Source organism: Limanda limanda, chromosome 7, assembly GCF_963576545.1.
Source record: "Limanda limanda chromosome 7, fLimLim1.1, whole genome shotgun sequence".
NCBI lineage: Eukaryota > Metazoa > Chordata > Actinopteri > Pleuronectiformes > Pleuronectidae > Limanda > Limanda limanda.
This window is the reverse complement of record NC_083642.1, coordinates 29,133,324-29,155,593: the sequence shown is the minus strand read 5'-3', so window position 1 is coordinate 29,155,593 and position 22,270 is coordinate 29,133,324. Positions and strand designations below refer to the sequence as shown.

The 22,270-nt window shown below is 40.9% G+C and overlaps 1 protein-coding gene across 2 annotated transcripts; it reads right to left on the bottom strand.

Annotated features, from left to right (window-relative positions):
- Positions 1-4,068: 4,068 nt before the first annotated feature.
- stk35 (serine/threonine kinase 35) lies at positions 4,069-19,852 on the bottom strand. 2 transcript variants are annotated; one of them, XM_061074913.1, is made up of 3 exons: positions 19,048-19,852; positions 16,295-17,114; positions 4,069-7,259 (listed from the first exon to the last, which is right to left on the bottom strand). In XM_061074913.1, exons 1-2 carry the CDS (start codon positions 19,592-19,594, stop codon positions 16,366-16,368), a joined length of 1,296 nt encoding a protein of 431 aa, XP_060930896.1. In that variant the 5' UTR covers positions 19,595-19,852; the 3' UTR covers positions 4,069-7,259; positions 16,295-16,365. The 2 variants fall into 2 exon arrangements, with proteins under 2 accessions (XP_060930896.1, XP_060930897.1); XM_061074914.1 differs by lacking the exon at positions 4,069-7,259 and adding an exon at positions 15,364-15,741.
- Positions 19,853-22,270: the final 2,418 nt, after the last annotated feature.

Here is a 22,270-nt window from a genome sequence, read left to right as displayed (position 1 = left end):
ATTTAGACATAATCTTGACCCCGAAATCCAAGACGGCCACCATCTGGTAGAGCGAAAACGTAATTTTTGATACACAAATTAACTTTTTAACCAGAGCCGGCACCATCTTGTAAAAGTAACTTTTTTACCAGAGCACCTAGAATAATGTATGAATACACTTTTTGGGGTAAATTGACCATGAGGATTGGGATTCTGACATCATTTTGACATTAAGACTTCCTGTTGACCCCAAAATCCAAGATGGCCACCATCCGGGAGAGCAAAAATGTAAAGTTTTATACACAAATCAACCCCCAGGTCTCCAGGAGATGGGTGATATATGTTCTGTATACATTACTTATTATGGAAGGACAAAAACAAAGAATATCAGAAAAAAGTTTTATTTAATAACTGTAACTTAAGAAAGGAACGAAAACACTTGAAACATGCCAATAAGAAATCATTGTACCCCAATAATTTTACCTTTTGGTCATTAAAAAAAGACATAAAATTGTTAATAACAGGATGCTTTCATGTTGTTAAATGCTACTAATTATTCTAACAATGTAACTGGTGAATAATAAGGACATTGATATATAAGATTAGTCCAAATCAGAGCATTCTGCCTCACTAGAATCTAAATCACCACTATCCGATGAATCCCATCGCCTACATAGCAAAATCGGGAGTGTTAATTCAACTCACAGAGTGTTAAATTTAACACTTTTTCTGAGTCTATATAATCCTCACGGATTCTGAGTTAAAATTACACTTTGAAAAGTGTTAATATTTTAACTCTTTAACAGTGATAAACATTTGACACCCTTGGTGTTATTTTATGACACCACATAAGTGCACCTTTAACTCTAAATTGTGTTATTCCCTTTCACTGAGTGTTAATTTTGAACATACATAGTGTTATTTTATGACTCATTAAAGTGTATTTTTAAGACTAAAATGAGACCGAGGGTCAGTCTCACACCTGTCTTGATAAAGAGAGCCGAGGGATTTTGTTATGGTTCATTGGGTGCAGAGATTTGTGGTGAAGCTCCTCCCATATTTTATGATCAACTCCACCTGAAGTGAATCTAACGCAGTCATAGGTGTTAACATTTAACTCGCTTGATTGACAACGCTCGCAGAGCTTTTTTAACACTAGTGGTGTTAAAACAACTCCAAAATCAACACCTACCAAGTCAAAAATATTAACACTGAAAAAACAACACTACAGATTTTGCTGTGTACTCTGCACATCATAATTTTTCTTTTCATCACAATCATACTCACTCTCATCTTCCTCGCTGTCTTCAACTGGCCTTGATGCAGGTAGATGAGTTGGAAGAGCAGTTTGTGTGTAGCGGACAGGGCGACAATGACCATCCAGCAACTCCCATCCATGTCCGATTGGCAAGGGGTGGTGCTTCAGGGAGGGATGGCGTACTAGATATGCCAAGTAGTTGGCACGGAGGCAAGTGTTGGCGTAATGACAACAGGTCTACTATAGCCTGACTCGCAGCACTGCTCTTATGTAAATATACATTTTTCAGTGTTTTCTCGCTTAGATTTTTTGAAAGTTACTGAGAAATGTGGGCACAGGGTAAAGGCCGATTTACAGTCGGTTTTTACGCACCCACGCACGCAGCTTCTAAGGACTCGTTTTGGTTTATAGTTCCCCCACAGTTGCGCGTGTTGCAATGCAATTCACCGCCAGACTACTAGCTGGAGTAATGTTTTTTGTCGGCTCTTCTTCGTGTGTGGCACACGAAGATTTACATCGTCACGGCGGCTCCTCAGAACCTTTTCCTGGCGGACAAATCCGCCGGTCAGTGACGCGTTATACTAGTGGTCATAGTTTCGGATCTTTTCTGCCAAGTGCTCTTCTATTTTGGTCCATATTCGTTCTTCTAAATCTTCCGTGGTTTCCGCAGTTTCCGGGCATGAAACCGGAAATGCGACTCCGGACGGGATGTAGTAAGCAGACCAATCACAAGCCTTGCGGGCTGCGAGAGGCTCGCGTCGCTTTGTCGCATAGTTGGCTGACGCACCCAAGCCGCAACACGCCCCCCGCAAGTACGCGAGGGGCGTGTTGCGTCTCTCGCGTGCGTGCATGCGTAAATGCCGAGTATAAATCGGCCTTAAGGCACATATCCCCAACACCTACATGAAATTGGACGATTCATTTCCCTCTGCCAGAGCATTTAACACGCTGCTTTGTAGTGTTAGTTACAAGGAGCGTCTACAAAAATTGATATGCAGCTACCTGACTGACATTGCACAAACTATTGATGCAGAGATTGTTTACTCTGTTGGCTCCCACTGTACTAAATTGTCAACCCAGTAACCGATGCAGAACTCAGGCTTTAGTGGACCTGTTGTCATTGATTCTGCTGAGGAGGAGGTGTTACAGGAGCTATTCAAGTTCACAAGACATGTCATCTATGGTGACCACAAGAGTAGCACCATGGCTGAGGCCCCTGCAGTCAACACTTGCCTCCGTGCCAACTACTTGGCATATCTAGTACGCCATCCCTCCCCGGAGCACCACCCCTTGCCAATCGGACATGGATGGGAGTTGCTGGATGGTCATTGTCGCCTGTCCGCTACACACGACCTGCTCTTCCAACTCATCTACCTGCATCAAGGCCAGTTGAAGACAGCGATGAAGATGAAAGGGAGTATGATTGTGATGAGAAGAAAAATGATGATGTGCAGAGTAGGCGATGGGATTCATCGGATAGTGGTGATTTAGATTCTAGTGAGGCAGAATACTCTGATTTGGACTAATCTTATATATCAATGTCCCTATTATTCACCAGTTACATTGTTAGAATAATGTTTAGCATTTAACAACATGAAAGCATCCTGTAATTAACAATTTTATGTCTTTTTTTAATGACCAAAAGGTAAAATTATTGGGGTGCAATGATTTCTTATTGGCATGTTTCAAGTGTTTTTCGTTCCTTTCTTAAGTTACAGTTATTAAATAAAACTTATTTCTGATATTCTTTGTTTTTGTCCTTCCATAAAAAGTAATGTATAAAGAACATACATCACCCATCTCCTGGAGACCTGGGGGCTGATTTGTGTATAACACTTTACATTTTTGCTCTCCCGGATGGTGGCCATCTTGGATTTTGGGGTCAACAGGATGTCTACATGGCAAAATTATGTCAGAATCACAATCCTTATGGTCAATTTACCCCAAAAAGTGTATTCATACATTATTCTAGGTGCTCTGGTAAAAAAGTTACTTTTACAAGATGGTGCCGGCTGCCATTTTTGATTCGGCCCTCTAGCAAAAATGCAGACATTTTTGCAAGGGACATGGGGGCTACATTTTTTATAAATTGTGTGTAAGCCAGAGAATGGTCACGGAATTGAGGTTCCTGACCCTACTATACAGTTGGTGCCTGCGCCTGAGTGAAAGGTGATGGGACAGAGATGCGGTAAAATAAATCAATGTACATTTTACTGAGAGTACATGAGCAGCACTGTAGCCACAGAAATCCATAGTCACAGTCCACCACTGATGTTGAATATTGTGCTCATTGACTACTAAAGCAAAACAGAATTCAAATTATATCCACATAATGAGGTACAAAAGGGCTTGAACCTGAAATAATAACTGAAATAAAGCAACTTATTAGAAAAAAATTCCATCCAGACAATATTCAAAAACATACTTTGTAAACTAGAAAGTCACTCAGTAGACTTCATGCCTCGACCAAGGCCCAAAAGTTCCCTTTAAGTAGATTTAAATTCACTACATCTGTATCAAACACACTCATAAAAAGCAGTCCCCTAAACAGGCTTGATTCTTTTCATCAAGATCGATGAATCATCTCACAATATTAAAAACAGTGAAAAATAAGTGCTGGATGTGCTCTAAAATTTTACCCATACTGCATACTTCAAGCAAGTTTCATGGTAATCTGTCCAGTTGCTTTTGTACAAAATTGCTTACTATCAGACGAATAATACGATTTTTTTGGGCACGAAAACATTAGGGCAGGGTTCAGTTGGGGAATCTAGATTCAGGACCTCTGTGTGGACGCAGAAAAATAAACAAATATACAGAATATTCAATAATTCAGACAGTTTTGATCATTTATTCCAAGAAAAAGTTGTCGAACATATTTACAAGTCAAAAACATGATTGTATTATGCTTCCCGAAACATCTTATGGCTGCTTGTCAGCTTCATTATCAAAAAGCAGTTAATGTTGTTCACAACATTCGAATGAAACCTTTTTGTACACACTGGAAATATAAACTGAGAAAAAACAGCTCAAGATATTACACGACTGTTGCGGAGGGGCATGGCTCTTTACGGTGCTTACAGTGAGGCAGTGAAAGATTTGCATAGTGTGAAGTGTTTTCGAGTGGAGTATTACTAGATAGGAGTTAAATGAACAGCGCGTACAAAAACACAGTGGACAACAAGGGTTAGTACTGATGATTAGGTTGTGAAGATCCTCAGTTAGCTTATTCACTATCAACATAGCAATGCCATATACAGTTATACAACCATGTTAGCGTTAACGCTTCAAACATGTATGTTTTTACACTGCTGGGCTGGTCCGTGCAACAGCAGTCCTTTCTGCACAAATTCAAATACAAAAGTATCATACCAAATGTTGAACAACTTTTAGCAACAATTGTGTTGGCATACAAAAGCTACAGCTCCCATGCGCTTCAATCCCAATTGATCCTTTGAGCTGTGCTACACTTTAACGACATGTGCCAGCCTTTTAAATCAGATTTACATTGAAAGGAAGCACATTCTTCTAAATTCCTACTTTTGAGACTAGGTTGGCAGTGGGAAGAAGCTTCTCAAGGGGAACAGCTAGCAACACCTCTGATATGGTCAGAGCATCATAAGCTGCTTTCAGTCATGCATTGAACTCAGCAGATCCTCTGAATTATATACGGAGGAGGTGCTTCGAGCGAGTGGGGGGCATGCTTAAGCTTACAAAACTCAACAGACGCAAAAACGAAAAAAACTACAAGAAAACAAATATTTTCAGGTGAAAAAGCTGTGTCATACACGTAGAAGACACTGAGGAAGATGTCAAGAGAGGTGTCTGGGTGCTGTAAACATTATCACGTGAGCTCTGCATCGGAGTTAATACATCACTTCCTGTGACTGTCTGCTTAACCCAGCTGCACCACTACACCACTTATCCGGATGTTACACACAGGTCATGTCTGAATACGGCTATACTAATTGGTTTAAAATGCTCTGAGGCATAGATGCTAATATAAACTTATGGGAGCTGTAGCTATTGAACACAAACAGAATGATTGTGGTCTGGTAATGAGGAGAGACTACTTTTGTGCTGCAGATGAAGCCTTTATGAAGGGGAAAGCTAGAGGTTGCTTGTACCTACGCATACACCATAGTCGTCAGTTAGAGGCTGATTCAGGATTGAGGAAGTTCTGTCCCATCAAAGTGCCCCTGGTGTCAGAAAGTAAGACGAGGTTATTAACGAGTCATATAGACAGGAAGTTTCGGAGTGCTGAGGATGAGGTAGGACCACACTACAAAACGCCTCAAAGTCTACTACAACTATTGCTGAGTCACTGAACTCGACCCAGATGCTACACAGTGCTATGAAGCCGAGAGGAGGTTAGGACCATAAAAAAAAATAGAAAGCTCCAACCAACCACTGCCTGGATGTGTTCTACAGAGCTGCATGTCACTGCAAAGAGTCTGAAATAATTAAATAATGAGGGGAGGAGGGAGGGGACAGTAAGCATGGTTATCCCATGGATACTCTCAGAGACTATTTCCAGATGGGAAATTTCCTGTGAGAGTCCTCAACTCAGATACTCAAGAAAGATTCGACCAAAGATGGCTCAATACTGCTCAGGTGTTCCCATAGAATGACCCGTTATTCATATCACAACAATCAGAAAGTTTAAAACTCCAAAAGGTAGCATATAGAACATCACTCCATATCTCTTAATGACACACAATGGCAAGTAACCCATTAACTTGATATCTCCAAGTTTACAGTGTTATTTCTGTTTGTGAGGAGTCATCAAATGCCACGTTAACCTCAATGTAAAGGGTTAGGTAGGTAAAAAAAGAAGACAAAAAAACATTCAGTACAAAATGAATGTAATAGATGTTAGTTCACCAAATTATCCCAATTGTTTCTTGGTCATAAATTAATTTTAAAAACATGTTCATACTAAGTTTTGCAGTGATGATAAACACAATTTGATGTTCTTTGGATTCAACAGAAACAATGCCCCAGAAAACCAGTCGGATTCTCTGCTGGACATTGTCTGACTAACACAGTACTGATTGGAGTTGATACAGGCCTGCTACTTCTAATGTGTGAATTCTATAGTACCCTTTCAAAACAACACAACCATATTAATATTCACAGTTAATTTGCCTCCAGAGTGTGGCACAGATTTGTGAAATATTTGTAACCTTCTTTACATCAGCAAACTTGGGACACTGAAACAATGATATCTTCATTTTAGTTAAAGCAACGATATCTTCATTTTAGTTAAAGCTGAACTCAGCTTCAGCATTATGGTTGCACTCATGCTTTAGGGTAGCGCAAAGACACCAGATTATCACATTCCAACTTCACATTATTGCTGCCCAAAATATTGTTGAATAGTATGACATCATTGAAAGCAAAATAGTTAATTGTTTGATTGACAGAAACCTTCATATGACGAAAGGAATTCCTGACTCATAGAGTTTGTCTAGGTATGTGCACTTCCACTTAAGCTCATAAAATTATTAAATTTCAAATTTCAAATCGCACTTGGTGTGAATCACGTTTAAGGCACGAGGATGTACGGTGCAGTATCGTGTTGTCTGCTGTCAATACCATCATATATAGGGACATGTGGGCAAGCCCATGCTTTGACTTCAGTACACTCATACAATCCAATAAGGTAACCTGTGCCACAGCTCAATACATTACAAATGTTAGGGAAGAGCCGGCCTATACTGAGACTGTGGGGGACAAATATCAACAAAATATAAAACAACACATGGCTGTCACATCTAATTCGCTCTTGGATACATTATCCTCCAGTGAAACATCCTCAGCGTCATGGTGACAGTGACTGGGAGTGGCTAGTGATGGGAGTTCACGGCTGTGGTCTGATTTACGTTATGTACCCGTCCCAGAGTTTCGGAATCATCAGCTCGTCCATCACTTCCAAGTTAAATTATGATCGTGGATTGTTCACAGTTCATTGTGTCAGTCCCTTTTTCCATCAGATTCCATGGCCGTGGGGTAAACAAAGCTGCAGAAACACAAAGAATGAACAGGTCAGCATGGAGAAACAAAGAAACAATGTTTCTACAAGAAAACCACTACGAATAAGGACTTGCTTTCAGAGAAGCTTAAAAATACATTAACATCTTATGAGTCATTGGGTCAAGTTGAGAAATGTTTAAAGGTGATAGGGTGCAAAGAATATTGTATAACAATATTGTTCAAACATTTGTGTATGTGATGCATATTTATGTCCAGAATACCTTTTACATTCTATGCACCACCATTGAAAAATAATGGCTTAATATATTGCTGTTTGCTGGATTAGTTTGTTGTTCAAGTGAGGCAGCAGAGACACTGAAAACAATCTGACCAAGTTAATTAAGCGGTTGTCCTTCTTTATAAATTCCTTGTAAGTAAATATAAGCATTTAGACTTGTAGTATATGCAGCCACCAGCAACAACATTAAACATGTAGCTGGTTTTAATATTGTGGCTGATCAGTGTCTTTTAACTTCTACAGGCCATGAAGCCATGTAAAACACCGGAAACTGCTGAATTAGGTTTAAATCAAATTACTGAGGGTTCAGAATGAAGCATTTCTGAAAAGGCCACACGTTTACACTGACCTGCCACAACTAGGGTTGTCAAAAAAAAACGTATGCTCAGATATTAATCAATACAAAACATTTGCATCGGATAAGATACTCATTTGCCACAGTATTGATACAAAAAGTGAGTCTTTGACTCCTTTAGTTGACACAAAACTTCACACAGCACCACTGCAGACAGGCAGACACACAAACCCTCCCCTCACTAGCAGCTGAACACATGAACTAGTTGACCTTCAAAACACTGATCTGGTGTCACCAGCATAAAACTAACTTAACACAAAGTGGTGGCGACGATGTCGAGTAGCACAACAAACTTGGCAAAGCATCATAAAGACCAACACCCTGGCCTTTATGATGCATTTCAGTAAAGCTCCAGTTTCAACAATTAAACTTAAAGTATTAGACAGTTATTTTAAGCCAATAGCCACATTTGCCATCTGTTAAGTTATCAATAAGCTAGCAGCTATGGCTAATAATAAAACAAATAACGTAAATGTGGGAGCTAGACAGCAAACAATATCATTCCTGCCTGTAACATTAAAAGACAGTGTTCATTAAACAGGTAAACACAATTGTTTGTGTCTAAAAAGTGTTATGTCGGTCTTTAAGTCCTTGATTGCAGCTGAGAAAAGTCAACCAGCAACTGGAAATACACAGTGATTTTGATGTTGTTGTCTGTATTGTTCTAATCTTTACTTAAAAAAATGTATGCCTCTTAATTTTTTTGTAATTTTTCGCCCTGTTGTATCCAAAATGGTATAGAGTCTCGAGTATTTTCCAGGGTATTGGTATAGAGTTTGAAATTCTAGTATCGTGACAACCCACAACATGTAACTAGTTTTAATGTTGTGTCTGATCTGTGTATATTTCTGTACTTATATATAATTCTGCTAAAAGCATCAGATGAATCTCTTATAAAATCAAACCATGATTAATGAAATACTATTTGATATTGCTCAGGCAATTAGAAGGAACTTCCAACCCTAAAATGTCCCCACAGCTCAGCTTCCCAAAACAACGAATTTTAAGTCACAGACTGCGTCACAGTACTACTACACAGTTTTTCTACAATTACCTGCAAAAAAATGTCAACAGCACTTGACACCTGAGAGTTTTACTGCAGATGTGGTTTACTTCAGTGCTTTGCCCTAATAACAGCCCAGCCTCTGACATGCCACAGCTCAGGCAAGCAGAAGTTTGTTCCTCTTTTTATGTGTTGCATAACCACACAGCACATGGCATGAACACAAATGGGTCAGCTTAACGGGATGCACGCAAGTTGGAGATCTTCGCAAATACACTGCAAGGATATGCATTGTTTTGATATGCTGACTTAAAAGTGCACTTGTCACTGCTGAAGAAGAGCCCTTCAAATTCTACTCATACATACATAAATAAAGACTATGCTTCACAACATGGTCAATAAGGGTTCCTGCGTAGCTTATTGCCACAGCAGGGCTGTCTGGCAGTTCACCGTCCAGTTAAAATCCTGGCACCATGGACCTGTTTTCTGGATGAGGGGTTGATAGAGGCTACTGGTGGCTCATTGAACGACCTTTGTTCATCTCTAAGCTTTGGACAAGCAAAAGGAATTCCATTCATTTCTGACATGAACCCTGTTTTCCTGTCATTTATTAACATAATCATTGAGTCAACAGTACTGAGATGCCTGCTTGAACTCAGCAGCCTGACAGTAATTCTTCAGCATTTAGACTTTTGTTTGTCATCTCTTGGTTTTACAGCAGCAGCTTTGAACATCCTCTCGAAGAAAATGGTGTCCCTGTGTGTGAACACTCTGTGTGAACACTCTGAACTGACCTGAGGCACCCATTTTACAAACATGCCTCTCATACCTGAGTACACACCCAACCACGGATTTGTTACACAACTTTGAGCTGAGTGCAACAGAGGACTCTTTCTTTCAAAGTGAGGCCGGTATGAAGAAGGTGAAAAGAAAATACTCTGATATGGGGACTCTCTCAATAGCTACTAATGGTCCTGTGGTTGAGAATGTATAGAAACTGAAAAACTACAAGTAAAAGTATGTAGGATCTGTTGAGGCACAGATACACTAGTACAGGCTCAGAATGCTTCAGACCTGCTCATACAAGTGCTCAGAAGTGGGGAAGGATAAGGAAGTTTTCTGTCCAATGATCACATTGGATCACCTGTACTTGATCTACTGAGTGCAAACCCCTGTCAGTTCCATTGGTGTTGTTCTGTACAGGACCCTGAGCTCTGACCTCTCTGCAGTGGCAAGATTACAACCATTTTCTCTATTGCACTACACAAACCAAATTGACATCCCGCTGGACAGAAGCTAATAAAGCTGTCACATAAGAGTTAGGCCCAGCTTAATTCATCAGCATAACAAGTAATTTAAAATGTTTGCTCATGTCCACACAGACATCCATGTGCAGCCCCAACCTGATGTCTGTGAACATGGTATCCAGGTTGCAGAAATTAAATGTGAAAGCAAGAGGACACTTTGTGTTCAGAGTCTAAATGCTACTGAATGCTGACCCCTGGTAAAACTGTCATGGTGCATCATGTAAACATTTGAAACCCCCTCTGGTAAGACCCATGGTGAAGTCAGCATATCATTTTTCTGTGCACTGCTCTGTTGGAGGTATTACTGCTACATAAATAAACAAAACACAAAGAAACAAAGCAAAGGTCAAAACCGAGCAAATATCGAACAAACTTGGATCTTCTGCCTCCTTAGCCATCCTGCCGACTATTTATTGTTGAATAACCCATAGCAGACACACTTATTACAAACAGCAAAGACTTTAGGGAAGTGTTGGGGGCTGGTTTCTTGTTATCCTGGGACGCTGTGGCAGCTCTCCATGATTACGATAGGGAAAACTGGCTTTTTACAAGCTCATAGTCATATTGTATGTGTGTGACATGCAATGCAAAATATTCCTCATGGCTGGCACTCACAAACACTATTCATCATGTAAGTTCAGGTGTGTGCCTTTCCCTTGATGCCAACCTGACAAAGCATTTCGAGAAGGTTGGACACCTTAGACAAATTCAACAATGTGACATTTTATCTCTCAATCAAGCCTAAAGATTAGAAACATTTGCCAATTGGGAGGAAAGACTGGTCCTGAAAGAGCTTGTCACAAACTTCCACAAAGTTTGTGTAGAGTTACAAAACAGCTGACATTGGTCAAGGTTTGTTTGACAATCTGCAGCGCTCAGGTAATCCTCCCATCTTGAACTTCTCACACTCTTATTTTGTCAGAGGACAGAGCGTGCAGTTGACAACGGCAGTGACACAGCAAATCCAAATCTTTGCCTTCTGCAACAGATGCTGACCACTCCTCTTTTCATCTATTATTTAAAGGCCAAAATGAGCCAGGACAGCTTTGTTAGAGCTATCAAACAATGTGAACCGTCAGCAGTGAAAACACAAGCACCAAAAAGAATCCAGCCAAAGTATTATCACGTACAGCACCTGCAGTGAGCTGTGAGGGTGTGATAGACGCTGTGCTGACTATGAGGAGATTAACACAGTGTAAAGAGCTTACAAACCATTAGATCCACCACAGCCACCATGAATGGAGACAGTGGACTGGAAAAAATGTGGATCAATGTTATTCCTGAACCCCGTGGGATCACAGGGTTTCCAGGACTGTATATGGCCTAGAAGGTGCATCCTAAATTGTTTTTTTTTTAAGGAAGGTTTTGTAAAAAATGAAATTAAAGTGGTTACACTACTGAACTTGCTTTTACTATCCTTCACTCTTATCCTCATAATACAAACAAGAACACAAAGAGTAGCTTCACCATAATCATTTGTATAAGCACTTGTGTGTGCAGTTGTTGCTCTGAACCCTGAGGGCCCTGAGGACATTTTAAAAGGCTTTACAGCCACTGAAGCCAGACATTTAAACCAGGTTGCATAAGAAAACCAATGCACTCATCACACCCACTCCCAAATCTCATAAAAGGTAGCCTTTCTTTGGCATTACTCCGGCCTTCTAAAGTACCCCCCACTGACTGAACCAACGGGGAACATACTGTACCCTGGCTTCAAACTGCTGTCCAAACAACCTAATTTCCTTAAGAGGAGCGGGATCAGCATTCTTTCTGAACGTTCTTTGCCTTTGTTCGAAATGAACACTGCTTTGGAATACAGAGATAAGGATTGAAGACATGCAAAGAGAAAAACATCAAACCAGCTGGAAGGCAACAGCATAGTCATTATGGTGCAGGAGGTATTCATAGGTGCAGCACAAGGACAACACCCTGAAAATGCCTCAACTTGTAAAAAGCCTGAACAGGCTGTCAATGGAATCAACAAGGATTCCTAAAATACAGGGTGAACACGTGGGAAGGGCTAGAGCTTACAGTGCTCTGTCCTGGTTTAAACTGAGGCGGCACACGGCTGGCAGGCTGCGAGAGGACAAAATGTTCCCGGCACAAGCCTCCATAAGCCCTGAACTAGGAGCAGGACTCTCATTGTCCAGCTCAGGAGAGGGAGGCAAAAAGGAGGGAGGGATGATGGGGTGTGTACCAAACAGAGATACTCGTGGTAGTGTAAAGATGTTGACAAAATGTCTGATGTCATTTAATAAGTCTCACATGTTATTTTTCTTTCAAATAACCAGCACTAGGGGGCCTCTCTCATTTGATAGCTTCATTTTAAGTGCATGGGAATTTTTTTTAGGCAGTGTCTCGCAAATGTGGTTGTGGATAATCTCTGTTCATCACAAACACTTGACAGCTGTGTAGGGGGAGCACAGAGCAGTGGGGTCAACAAAGAACTGACAAATGATTAGGCTGAAATGTAGCTAACACCATCATTGTAAGAAAGCTACAAATCCATGCTAAATCAGTCAATATTATTGAGTTACTGGTCCGTGTCAGCAGATAAGTAACAGCAAACAGCAGGATAGAAATGTAAATAAAGTTTGAGCTAATGTAAGAACAGTCACTTTTAGAGCCGAAGCAATTGGTCTCTTATGATGAACAGTTTAAGTCACTTTTTAAGAAATTATGCCATCAAACTCTGTAGTTGCAGCCTCTTCAATTGGAGTGTTTGTTGCTTTTCTCTATTGTACTGTTTTTTATTGTTTGATTTTAAAGTGTAAAACTGTTTGGATTTTGTCCAGTTTGCCAGAACAACCAGTTTTTGCATTTTAATCTGTGGAGTAAGGTATGGAACAGCAGAGTTATAACAAAGTCCAAACATAACCCAGTTTAGAATTAGGTACAAAGATATGTTGTTCACGAGGTACAAGGATGAAGAGGGGATTTGACAATAACTTGCAGGGATACTGTTTCAATATTTGGTCACTTGATATTTAGTTTTTATTTATGTAGGTGTAAATATAGCCATATTTTGTCAGTCCCCCCAAACGATGAGTGGTATAAATAATAATAATTATTATTATTATCTCATAACTCAGGCAAATCAGATATTGATTAATATGAGCAGGCATTTTTTATTAAGGCTACGTAGAGCTCAACCCAATAAATACAATAAAGATTTATGATATCATATCATCAGGATCAAGATTTTATTTACTGAGAAATTGAATGTGAAAATCTCTTGCAATGTTGAGGAAAGAAAACAACCAACCAACAAACAAAGTGGTGAAGCACAGAATTGTCAGGTTGTTTAAACATCTGGTGTTGAAGAATGGTAACTTCTCAGTTTCTCGTTTCAACAGAAATTAAATAATGGCTTTGGGTACTATAATGTTGGTAACACTGAACAAACTCATTAAAAACTCCATCTTTATAGATTTAAAAGTAATCAATAAGTTGTGACTGGAACAGATCACTGAGAAATAACATCAATCAAATATATGGCCCAAACAAACTACAGATAGTTTCTGTTTATCTATTGGTGCTAAATCTCATCAGTGATTTGAGTATCGTCATGCTGACGTTGCTGATAGAGCGCATCCCCCCCCCCTCCCTATTTGCAGCACTAATCCCACTCTCTCTTTTAGATGACAGCTTTTCTCATTGCACCAGAGCAGGGATCTGGGCCTGTTGCATAACTCACCATCCTATCATGCCACAAGAGAACAAGGCCAATCTGCTGCGATGGACTAACACGCAATGGCATCTTCAGAGCCATCGTTGACCGAGAGGTGTTACGTCACACAGTGTGTGTGTGTGGGGGGGGGGGGGGGGGTTTACAATGAGGGGTTAAAAGAGAGTGGGTTACAGGATTGGATGGCTAATTGTCAAACAAATGCTGATTAGTCTTTGTTAATGCAGGGTTCAGGTTCAAACAAACAGACTGACAGTTCAGGTCACTGAGCATTCACTCAGCAGCTGATTGATGTGCTACAAGGAGTTTCTGCTCTAAATAGCAAACTCAGACAATTACCATCTTAAAGGGACACTTTTCCTACACTGCAGTAGTTGCTTCCTACTGAGTGTGCAGGTTTGTTTTGGGGGAGGGGGTGGGAGATGGCATTTCTCTAATAGTCATACAAAAGTTGTCAAATCCGTGTGAAGTTATGTCAGGATTAAGTAAAGGGTTTGATAATCCCCCCCCCAGAATATTTCAAAAAATATTCTGTTATTTATAAATGTAGAATGTAGGTCTATGTACCACTCTGATACCACATCTTTAAAGTATATTAGTGACACCCAGGTTAAACTACCATTTTTATTATTCTTATATCACTTCTTCTTCACAGCTCCAAGACAGCAGCTGTACTACCTCTGGCAAGTACTTATTTTAGAGCAGCAAAGATGTAGTGATTTCCGGCAGTGAAGTAAAACCGCGATGTGTACCATATATAGGACCTCAGTTTCAAGGTGGTCACTAGTGTCACCAGTTACAAGACAAGTAATATCAATTGTTATTTATTCCCTAAATGTTTTTAGTTTTGTAGATGCTGTTGCACTGTTTTGTCCTACCGTTTAAAACTTGAAAACTCTTTTATTTGAAATAACTATGGGTAGACTTTGGCAGCTTTTTAAAAAGGAAGTATTTGTTGTGTATTCCCAGATTTACTCTCGTTTGTGGGGGGTTTTCCTTTGTGCAAACTCGATAATAAAAGATGTTGTATATTCTTTATTATTAGATTGCATTTGTTTTTGTCAATGGGTTTAACCTAAGCCAGACCATACAACAATGATAACAATCATCAATTGCAGACATGGTTAGCAACATAAAGCTGTTAGAACACGTTATACAAGTTATTTTCTAAAATGCACTAGTATCAGCCAATATGCAAAATCAAGGTTTTAGGAATCGGTATCAGGGAGGGAAAATTGTATTGGAAGATCTGTAGTATCAAAACTTACAGAACTCTTTGTTTACATCCATCCATCAATTTCCCATAGTTCTTTGTGGCTTGCATGTTTAAATACACAACAATAATCCAATTGTAATGCGATTAATAAAGTTAATGTGAGCACAATACTGTGATTATGTAAAGTGATTATGCTCATAAGCAGAAAGTATATTTATATGCTGAGTATTCCTGTTTTAGCCTCATTATTATAAGACAAAAGAAAATATTTACACATTGACCTTAATCAACTTTTACCCACTCATATTTTTATAAAGATATAAAAATAAAGAATACTACTTCATCGTTGGAGTTTTGGACAGTGGTCTGAGTCTGAGGTTTCAGCAAAATTAAATTATGGAAATAAATATCATGCTAACACAGATGTGTTACAGGCATCCCAGTTCCCTACCGCAACAATTCATCTCTCAAAATCCACAGTGGTAGGAATAAAGAGGCTTCAGGTAAATGGGTACATCGAGGAAACATGCATATCACTGAGTAAGGATCCACAGGTATTGATGCACAGCAAGTAATTCGATGAAAACAGAAGTCAGAATAAGGTGATGTCTGGTGGGATGTGATCCACTGCCAGGTTTGAATATCACATGATGCATGAGTCCTGTGGACAGGACATGTACACAGGTTAATACCAAACGAAAACGTTCACTGTTAGTGCATCTCTGCCAATAACTCATTGCCTTCTGCCTCACTCTCTCATACACAAACCCTGACTGTGTGTATTTAGTCAAAGCCAGGCTGTTTGCCCTGAGGCCCAGGGCGTACCAATCTCTAACCCCAACTTCTCCACCTACTAACAGGCCATCAGCACACCTCTTGTTACCTCAGTTCAGCTTTAACTGCACTGGTGTCTTTGTTCAATAATTCAAGGAAGATTCCTGAACCACTTGTACACATCAGTCAGTAAACACCAATAATCTTGTTAACAGTGGCTCAGGTTTGTGTCTTGACGTCAGTGCTCTGCAGTAGATACTTTCACTCTTGTTAATCCTTTGACAGTCATGTAGGAAGACAACATGTCATAGGATCAACACTTGCGGCTCTTATGGCTCAATAATGGTAAACGGACTGTTAAGCATTTTTCTAGTCTTATCAACCACTCAAAGCTCTGTAGTTATATAACTTATATAACTTATGAAGGAGGTTGAGCCTACCTGGGAAGGAGAGAGGTTCCCTCGTTGACTGGTTAGGGTAAAAAAGGAGAATTTCGGAAAGATGGGGGCTGTCATGTAGCACATGTGACTTGGTCCATCCGCACCTCCAGCTGGAAGGCGTCTGGTCTGTCCTGAGGGTTGACTGCGAGCATGTCTTGAAGGAGTTTTTTCACACCTTCAGACATGGAGCTCCTGGCCCTCTGAGGGATATGGAGAACCATCTTGGGATTCTCCAACAGGGCCTCCCCAACAGGTACAATCTCTGTGCCCTGCCGTATGTAGGTGCCTAACAGTTCACGCTTGGACTCTGCATCAATGAAAGTGATCCGCTCAACCATTGCCCAGATGATGATGCCCAGGGCGAAGATATCAGCCTTGGCTGTGTAGTGGCCCTCCCACACCTCGGGGGCCATGAAGAAGTCTGAGCCACAAGCTGACGACAACCAGAACTTGTTAATGTTGATGATGTTATTCTGGTTACTGCCTTGGCCACTTGCTGCTGTAGCTGATGAAGGGTGTTCTTCACTGTTCTTAGAGTTTAGGCCAGCACAAACTTTACTGAGGCCAAAGTCTGCGACTTTGAGAACAGGGGAACCAGATTTCTGTGAGATGAGAATGTTATCTGGTTTCAGATCACGATGGACAATATTGTTCTTGTGTAAGAAAGCTACTGCACTTGTCAACTGCCGCATAAAGCTCCTGTTGGTGTGGGGGTCGGGCCGACGGGACAAGATGTACTGGTTGAGGTCTCCACCCTCACAAAACTCCATGACGAACCAGAGATAACATGGCTCCTCTGGGTAACCCAGGATGCGCTCCCCTGCAGAAAGCAGATTGGAAAGGGACAGATAAATTGATCAGTGAGATAACAGCACTCAAACTGTGAAATAACACTCATTCTATAAACACCACACCAATCAATAATACAAAAGTTAAGTCCGACACGACTGTAGCGCCACTTTATACTACCATTTTTTTGGTATTTGGCATGGTCCTTGTGGTTCAACTGCAGGGACAATGGTTCCTGTATTTAGACAAAGGTCTCACTAGGATTGCGGGGTAATCTTTTTACCCCGCAATACATCAGCAGGTTAATTTGCCTAATCACCCCTGGATTTTAGGCTGCACCAAAAACAAAGACAAAAGATGGTCTGCAGGAACCTTTGAGTTCCTGGACAAAAGATCTGCATACTTTTGGTCGAAACATGGATTGAAGATATTTCTTCAGCAGTACACTTCCTAGACTGTCAGATTATCATGGGTGTCAAACAAAACAGATAAAATGTTTTAAAATAACTTCATAAAAGTCTAAAAAACTACATTTGTTATTTATCAGTCAATATATTGCATCGTAATAAGAACCTTCTGATATATCTGTCTCTAATAGAAAGTGATATTTTTACATGTAACTTCTGTAATCCACCACCTAATCAGGTTTATCCAATAAAACATCATCCCAAAGGCTTGGACTAAAAACGTGGCACATCTTGATTTTACTTTCTCTTCCTCCAGCTCTCAAAAGTGTGAAGAAGCAGTGAAACAGGTTTACACAACATCCAAACACCACTGCTCCCCCACACGACCTCCCCTAATGATCACTGTGGGCTGTTGTGCAATAGCTGCTGACTACTTGGCTTTACACTTTAAAAACTAGGTTAAGTGGACTGAGATAAAACCCAAGTGGGTATACAAGTCATTTAAGCCATGTATTCAAATTCTAAAAACATTAGGACTTGATGAAAATATGTCAGCTCAAGATGAATATTTTATTTGAAAAGCCTGAATGGTGGAACTTACATAACAGCCTGGCTATTGTAAGAAAAGAGGCAAACACTATTCCCCTTTTCAGTTGTCAACAAGATTATTTGTAAACAGATCAGGCTGTTGGTATTTCAATGCAAAAATGTATTCGTTAAAAGATACATTGAATAGTTTAGATGAATTTCTCCTAGGGCCTGCTGAGTAATAACAAAGGAAATGGAAAGTAGGTCAAACTGCAGCAATAATATAGACATACCATATAAATGTAGCTGTCAGATGATAAAGCTGCAGTATTTCATTCTAATATACCACATTAAATTGTGACATCATTGTTAAGTGTCTGAAATCCCAGTACATGCAATGGGTTAACATGATGCCAAGTAGTACACTGTGTTCTCTTATGAGCGGAGGGATACACAGTGTACTCTATGTGCCTGCTATAGGGAACCTATAGAGTAGTCACTGACATATAGAACGAGACAACTGGCTGTGAACGATTTTTTGTAATCCTTTAAAAGACTTATATTTCGGGATAACTTTCCACAGAAGGACATGAATGTAAATAATCTGTGTAGTACACAGGTCAATAAAATGCTATGAGCAAAAGTTGTATTTTTCAATTGATTTAATTGGTAACCCAGGGCAACGATGTTGATGAAGCTTGCAGCCAAAATAGACTTTTGTACAAGTTTAATGTTAAAAAGCACAGGCATTTTGTTAATTATCTTTCTAATAAAATACGTAACTTACCAAACTTTTATGTTATCACGAGACAAGTGTACATTTAATAGAGGTGATTCTAAAGTTTGGATTGAGAGCTTCAGATAATGATCCCTTTGTTAACAACTTTGTAAGACTAGCATGAATGTGTGCTTATAGTGTGAGGACTCACTTCACCTCTTAGCTCCCTGTTACTGACTGGATGTATTCTTTCCTTACGAGGGCTTCTGGTGCTAATAATAAGTGAGTAGTAAACATGGCATCAGCTTTACCTTTGAGGGACGTCTCCACCAGGCGCAGGTACTGTCTGGACCTCTTGTTTCCGTGGCTCATCTTTTGGGCCAGGCCGTTCTTCTGCAGGACACACTCGTCCAGCTGGACCACATTCTGGTGCCGGTTCTCCAGGCTGGTTAGGGCCCAGAACTCGGCCAAAGCCAGCTCCACGTTTTCCGGGGCGTCGCAGTGGAGCCTCTTCACCGCCACCCGGGCCCCTGTTTTCCGGGATACAGCCTCATAAACCACCCCGTAGCTGCCCCGGCCGACCTCCCGCAGGAGATTGTATCGGGGAGACACCACCGTGCCGGGCTGAGGCCGCTCACTCCGCAGGAAGCCGATTGAGAAGCAGTCGTCGTCCTCTTCCTCCACCATTGGCTCCGTGTGGTTGTTGTTCTCCACCTTGAGGGAGCGAAGGACCATGCCGGCCTCCCTCTTTATCTTGGCGGCCACACTCCGCCTGCAGCCCCGCACAACGCCGCTTACCTTTCTCCTCTTCTTCCCGTCGCAAATATCCATAGCTTCCTTTTTGTTGAAAGTAAGCATGAAGGGAGGACGTGTTTAACTTTCATTACTTTAAATCTAAACTAATAGTTGGACGTCCTGACGCCTGCCTGCTCGTTGTTCCCAGAGGTTCAGCGCCAGCCTGCCGACAGTCTGGTGTGTTTCAGCCGTGAACAAGAGCCCAAAGAGGAAGAGCCGCTGATCTTCATAAACACACAGTTCCAGCTGCTGTGAGTGAGAGGAAGATTCGTGATGAAGAGGAGCAGCTGGAACAAGGAGCTGAGCTTCATAAACAAAATGTTCCAGAGGACCGGGAACAGAACAGAGGGCGCGGCCTCCGCTGCAGCTCCTACACGCTGATAGGTGGAGAGAGAGTAAGAGCTCCTGTAGAAGAGGTGGGGGATACAGTGAGCAGTGAGCACGCGACGTTTGTTTTCGTTTTGAAACACTAACCAACCGTGAGAAGGATCCATGATTATTGTTGTTATTAATATTCATTGTCTTTAGCATTTTAAACTTTCTGTGGCACTATATACAGACACATCCGGGTCCTCAGCAGAGGGTCCGCGGCACTTGTACACTTTCATGTCCACAGCCTCACACTGACTGTCCAGAAACCACATGAGCCCTCATTTATACACACTCATATTTACATATTCTGCTAAACAGGTTGACTGAAGCTTCATCTTTAATACTTTGTAAGGCTCGGTTCTTTTAACCTGTGTTGATTAATCAATCAATCAATCAAAGTTTATTTGTAGAGCCCATATTGACAAATCACAATTTGTCTCATAAGGCTTTAACAAAGACCGACATCCTCTGCCCTTAACCCTCAACTTACAAAAAAAACCTTTTAAAAGAAACCTCAGAGAGAGCCACATGTGAGTGATCCCTCTCCCAAGAGGCACAGAAGTGCAAAAGATGCCACGTGTAATGGAGAACATCAGCAAGATAAGGGTATTTGCAGCATTGATAAGAATAAACACTTTGTAGCATAATGGAAGTGCAATGAATTGATGGATTATTGTCAGTAATGGTCGAGTATCTTAGGAGAAATACTATATATCAAGTAGTCCTGCCTCAACCCTAGTCTATGGTCAGCATCCAGCAAGATCATGATCCACCACCAAGATCGGATGCCATTATAGTCCACAGTCATTGTCCACTGCTGCCATTAGGATCCACCATCAGCTGCCACCTCAATTGTGGTCCACCACCATTATCAGATGCCAACATAATACAGGATCTGCACGATCACGATCTCTGATACGCGATCCACCAACATAATCCACGATGTGGCTGCAGCCACGGCCCTGGATCCGCGGACGATAAGGCAAAGGGACTCCGGGGAAGAAGTCAAGTCAGTAACATGTATTGATGTGATATTAATTTCTTTCATGTGATAACGATTGAGAAGAGGAAGGAGAAGCTGGGAAGAGAAGCTCCGTGTGTCATGTGTCCCCAGACATTCTTGACCTACAGCAGCATAACTCAGAGCAGGTCTAAGACAAGCCTGGACCGCCTCTCACTATAAGCTTTATCGTAAAGGAAGGTTTTAAGCCTACTCTTAAACGTACAGATGGTGTCTGCCTCCTGAACTGAAAGTGGGAGATGATTCCACAGGAGAGGAGCTTGATAGCTGAAAGCTCTGGCTCCTACTCTACTTTTAGAGACTTTAGATACGACAAGTAAGCCTGAATTCTGGGAGCGCAGTGCTCTAGTGGGTTGTTGTGGTACTATCAGCTCTTTGAGGTATAACGGTGCCATATTATTAAGGGCCTTGAAGGTGAGGAGGAGAATTTTAAACTCTATTCTAGATTTAACCGAAGCCAGTGTAGTGAAGCTAATACAGGACAAATGTGGTCTCTTTACCTGGTTCTTGCCATTTATAAACATACATCTTGCATACAACACTGAGCTATTACAGTTTTTCTCAATTGGTTTGGCTCATTTCACGAAACAGAAATGACATTCTCAAAACAACACGTGCAAACCTCCAAACCACTGCGCACAACAGATTGGAAGATCTCATTCCTTTAATCAAATTGCAATTGTATTAGCACCGCCTTGCACATGACAAGCACAATTTTCATATGATTTAGGACACCTTTGCAAACGGTTAGGTACAATTGCCTTCAGTTAGCCCAATTACCAATTGAATATATCTTGCTGGTCTAAACAGACTGTTGCTTCTCAGTCAAGTGGTTGTTCTCTGCAGAACATGTTGGCATAATTTCCTTGTTTACATCATCACCTGCACAATAGTTCACTCCACTGTCAAAATCTTTCAGGCACATAATATCATGAAAAACTTCATGGTATATACTGTAATATGGATCTCTTGGATCATCGGCATAATTTTCAGGTGCAACTAGAATTTTTCTGATCAAGGGGGAGTTTCACACATCCGATCACCAATCACATAGTAAGTTTAGTTAGCTGACAGGTGCTATCCAGGAGCATAAATGCTTCCATCAAATATTTAGAGCTTGACCAAGTTCAGTACAATTTATGAACATGGAAGCACCTGGCCAGGGAAACGACCAAGGGCAGCTGCCTGCTTGAGAGGAGGAAGAAGAAGAGGAAGAGGAGCAAGGGTGCGTGGTGGTGGAGAAGGGGGAAGAGGCCGAGGAGGACGAAGACAACAATTTGTGCCAGATGAAATTCGGGCTACACTTTTGGACCATGTGGTCAACCATGGCCTCACAATGGCAGAGG

Bases quoted from the DNA above. Each gene is read 5' to 3' on its own strand.
- stk35 (XM_061074913.1), bottom strand. From the start codon at position 19,594: ATGCTTACTTTCAACAAAAAGGAAGCTATGGATATTTGCGACGGGAAG. The intron at 17,115-19,047 runs GTAAAGCTGATG...TGCTTTCTGCAG, and splicing joins GGTGGAGACGTCCCTCAAAG to GGGAGCGCATCCTGGGTTAC.